The 3,765-nt window shown below is 29.5% G+C and overlaps 1 protein-coding gene across 1 annotated transcript in view; it reads right to left on the bottom strand.

The window, feature by feature from the left end:
• The window catches only part of LOC106465640 (transcriptional adapter 2-beta-like), a 47,881-nt gene extending 45,112 nt beyond the window's left edge, over positions 1–2,769 (bottom strand). Inside the window, exons 1-3 of the mRNA XM_022393581.1 lie at positions 2,727–2,769; positions 2,533–2,630; positions 1,384–1,443 (exon numbers count right to left, since the gene is read on the bottom strand). Coding sequence (XP_022249289.1) covers positions 1,384–1,443; positions 2,533–2,630; positions 2,727–2,769 — 201 coding nt within the window. The remainder of the gene's footprint in view (positions 1–1,383; positions 1,444–2,532; positions 2,631–2,726) is intronic.
• Positions 2,770–3,765: the final 996 nt, after the last annotated feature.

Here is a 3,765-nt window from a genome sequence, read left to right as displayed (position 1 = left end):
TTCATGTGAATATGACTGAAAAATTTCATTTTTTTCTGTAAAGGTGGTGTCTATTTACTTCTGACCATGCTGTGTATATGTAGCTTAAGGTTTTCTAAAGAATAGCAAATAAAAAACAATTTGAAAAATTTGTTTTCAAATATATATAGTACAGAAATCTCAAGAATAAAAAAAAAGTAGCATCAAATTCATACTCTCATTTACTTAATTATTTTTTGGAAATTTAATAAATCATGGACATACACACAATCACCAATATACACTTTTTTCTGCAATTAATTTTCCCTAAAATCTTTCACTAATTTAGTAAAAACCGCACCCTGCCCTTTTTTTATTTTTATAAAAGAAACATACTTTTCAGAATGACAGAAAACGTGATTCAAACAACCAACAACGAGACTGATACACTGTGAGTGCAGTTGAATACAAAATTATTTAAAAAGCACAAAATTATAACTTGGAGTCTTAAGCTATTACTCAAAAAGAAGATCTGGTTTTCATAAAACAATTTCCTTAGAAGAAATAATGACAGCATTAATAAGTAAGTTATGATATAAAATCTAGATTGTCATACTTAAAACTATTACCACAAAACAAAGTTGTCTATTTCAAACACATACCACTGAATAATACTACAAAAATAATAGTTTTACAGTAAACTCGCACAAAAAAACATTTTCAAATGAGCTAAAACTGTCAACCCTATTTAAACAGTAAAATGTGTTATCATATACATGTATCACTCTTTGACTACACATTCAGAATAATACAAATTCAGATCAACCATACTGACCTTTTGCTAAACATAAACCAGGAGTTGTTAATCTTGAATTTTGACTGGCATGTTGCTAAGTTTAAAATTATGAAAGTTTACATCACATTTAGTTAGTTTTCAATTTTTATAACTTAATAATATTAAAAGTTAACATGACATCATATTTAACAAAATTTCTTGAAAGTTCTTAAGATATGAAATGTAAATTCCTAACCTTCTTCTGATAAGAGGTTTCACTTTAAGTAGAAGAAAAAGACAGATAAAAGGACTTAATATCTTAAAAACAAATTAACTTTCATACCAATCCCCAAACAGTATTTTCTCCATCACTTTCACAAATACCAGAAGAAACAGCTATGTGTTTTAGAAATACCCACACTTGTTGATATCCAAAATTATTTCTCTAAAAATATGTTTCAGAAAACATTTACCCACTAATTACTAAAATAAGGTTATTCCATGGTTTATGAATGAGAAAAATAACCAATAATTGTAATTTTTCTTAGAATTTGCTAATTTGTAATTTTCATTTAATAATTAATAACTATTACTATCAATAACTGCTGATTGCAATATCTCATTTCTAATAAAATCACCTAAATACTTACAATGATTTCATATCCATGTTTATTTTTGTGTTGACCTATCTCTACTCCACATGAAAAACACTGCAAGTGTAACAAAAATATATGAACAAATCTGCAAGTCAGTTTAACATGTCTTCAATTATCTCAAATATTTATATAAAACTGAACATTATGCACAATTTTCAGAGCACAAAAATATTTTATTATCAACTTTCTTACTTCAGACAGAAAATTAATAGTGGTGGATCAAGTTCCCTATAAATCACTAGCTAAATTTAAAATTATCATAGCATTTTATTACTTTTGGGACAAAAGATTTGAAATAATAATAACAATTCATTAATATATGTTTTGGTAATTTCAGTACATTACTTTAACAATGTAATAAGCTTAATTAATCTTTTGGAAGTGCATCTTACAGGGTTCTGTAGCCTTAGTTTTCCAAGACAACTAAGCTTCCAAGAGTTTGAGATTTTAAATACTCTGAATGCATGATCAGAAAATATTGCTCTTTAAATTGTTCTCTGACTACTACCAAATTAACAATAACAGACAATTTTCATTAGTTTCCATGAGAATGAAATTAAGTATTTGCCTAACTTAAGCTTGGGCATCTTTAAATTTAATATATTATTATTATGATACAAGTTACACTTACTGGGCACAAACAGATATTACAGAATAACTGTTTTAAAAAGTTTACATTTCTATACAGCTAAAAGTATTTTTAATCCGCATACATTCTGTTATCAATTCAAAATTGGTAGGAATATTTTCATACAATTAGAACACGCAGCTGATTTGCCGATTTACCATTACTAACAAACCTTTACGATGCGCATGCTCAGTTTAAAAATTTCAAATCATTCTTAACGGAAAAAGAATGTCTTTTTCACTTTGACCGTTAGGCGGCGTTTATATTTTCATCAAGAGTTAAGAATAAGCCTAATACTATATCTGCAAATGACGTTGTGTTAAAATACGCTCGTGACAGTATTTTGAAAGCATAAGAGATTACGCATATGTATACTTCAAGCAACAGTCTGGCAGAAACAAATATTTTCTAAGTGTTCTTACATGAAAAAATACACTAAAACGTTAGTAATGTACAGGTATTCAATGTGAAGAATAACAAAATTAAACGACCGTTACTAGTTTAATGCCACTTGCCTGTAAGCAGAGGTCAAAGTCTTGGCACTGGCTACATTTCACTCTTATTTCCGTGATTTCTTCTTGGCAGTAATTACACTGGTAGTCAGCAACTGACCCTGATAACACAATCAACAAGATGTTTAATGCACTAATTAATTGCTAAAAGGAAATATAACTAAGTTTAGGATATTTTTACAAAACTTCATACGTACCAGCCATCTTTCTTTGTCCAACACCAACGCCTGATGACGTCATAAATTTCCCACAAATCCCTTCACGGCGTCAAGAGAGCGGTTTCTAGATGAATACAAGAGTACATTCTCTGCAGATTTTGTGAGTGGAAGACGTAATACCATATGAAGGAAATCGCGCGTGATCGTGCATAATAACCACAGCAATAAAATCATAGTTTAGTCATATCACAGAGTACTTGTGAATTATTAAAGCAATGTTAGTAAATCTCACAATTTTTAAAATCCTATTACAAGTAATTTATATAATTGACTTAAAATACATTCCTTGACAAACTCTTATGGTTTGACGTAAAATTTTTCTATTACAAGTCATATCAGTAATAAAAACGTAACTGTTATGATTATATTAATTTTCTAAATAAATAAACAATATAATGACGCCTGAGTTTCAATTAAACAGTTCAGTACGCTCACAGTGTGCTTAAACAGTAAATATCATATGGTCGAGGAGATAAAATGTCACTGGTTAATAAAGCACTATCAAAGTGTAAGCTTGTTTGTTTGTTTGAAGTTAAGCACAAAGCTACACAATGGGCTATCTGTGCTCTGTCCACCACGGGTGTCGAAACCCGGATTCTAGCGTTGTAAGTCCGCAGACAAAGTGTAAGCCTCAGACAAATTGTATTGTTGTATATATTCTTTTATAATTCAGGTAAATCAAATAAAAAAACAATTGTTATACTGTGTTGCGTGCTATATAAAAATGAACAAGTTTAATAACGAACAAGATTCTTTAATTATGCTTTTAAAATGATTTTAGCTAATTGTTTTATGGACACATGCCCTATCAGAACATACTAGGATAGCTTATTTTGATATATTGAATTGATAGACTAGACCAGTGATTCCCAAATTCTTTGGGGGATTGGGCTGAGTCGCCGACCACATAATAACAGTATGATTGTACGAAACAAAATAAACACATAAAAATAAAATCGCTGTTATATTAATACTAACCATACAAGTAAACGTCTACATTTTAATGCGATGGGTGCGC

Source organism: Limulus polyphemus, unplaced genomic scaffold (genome assembly GCF_000517525.1).
Source record: "Limulus polyphemus unplaced genomic scaffold, Limulus_polyphemus-2.1.2 Scaffold2008, whole genome shotgun sequence".
NCBI classification, from domain to species: Eukaryota; Metazoa; Arthropoda; class Merostomata; order Xiphosura; family Limulidae; genus Limulus; species Limulus polyphemus.
Note: the sequence above shows the minus strand (reverse complement) of the source record. Positions and strands in the feature narration are given on the sequence as shown.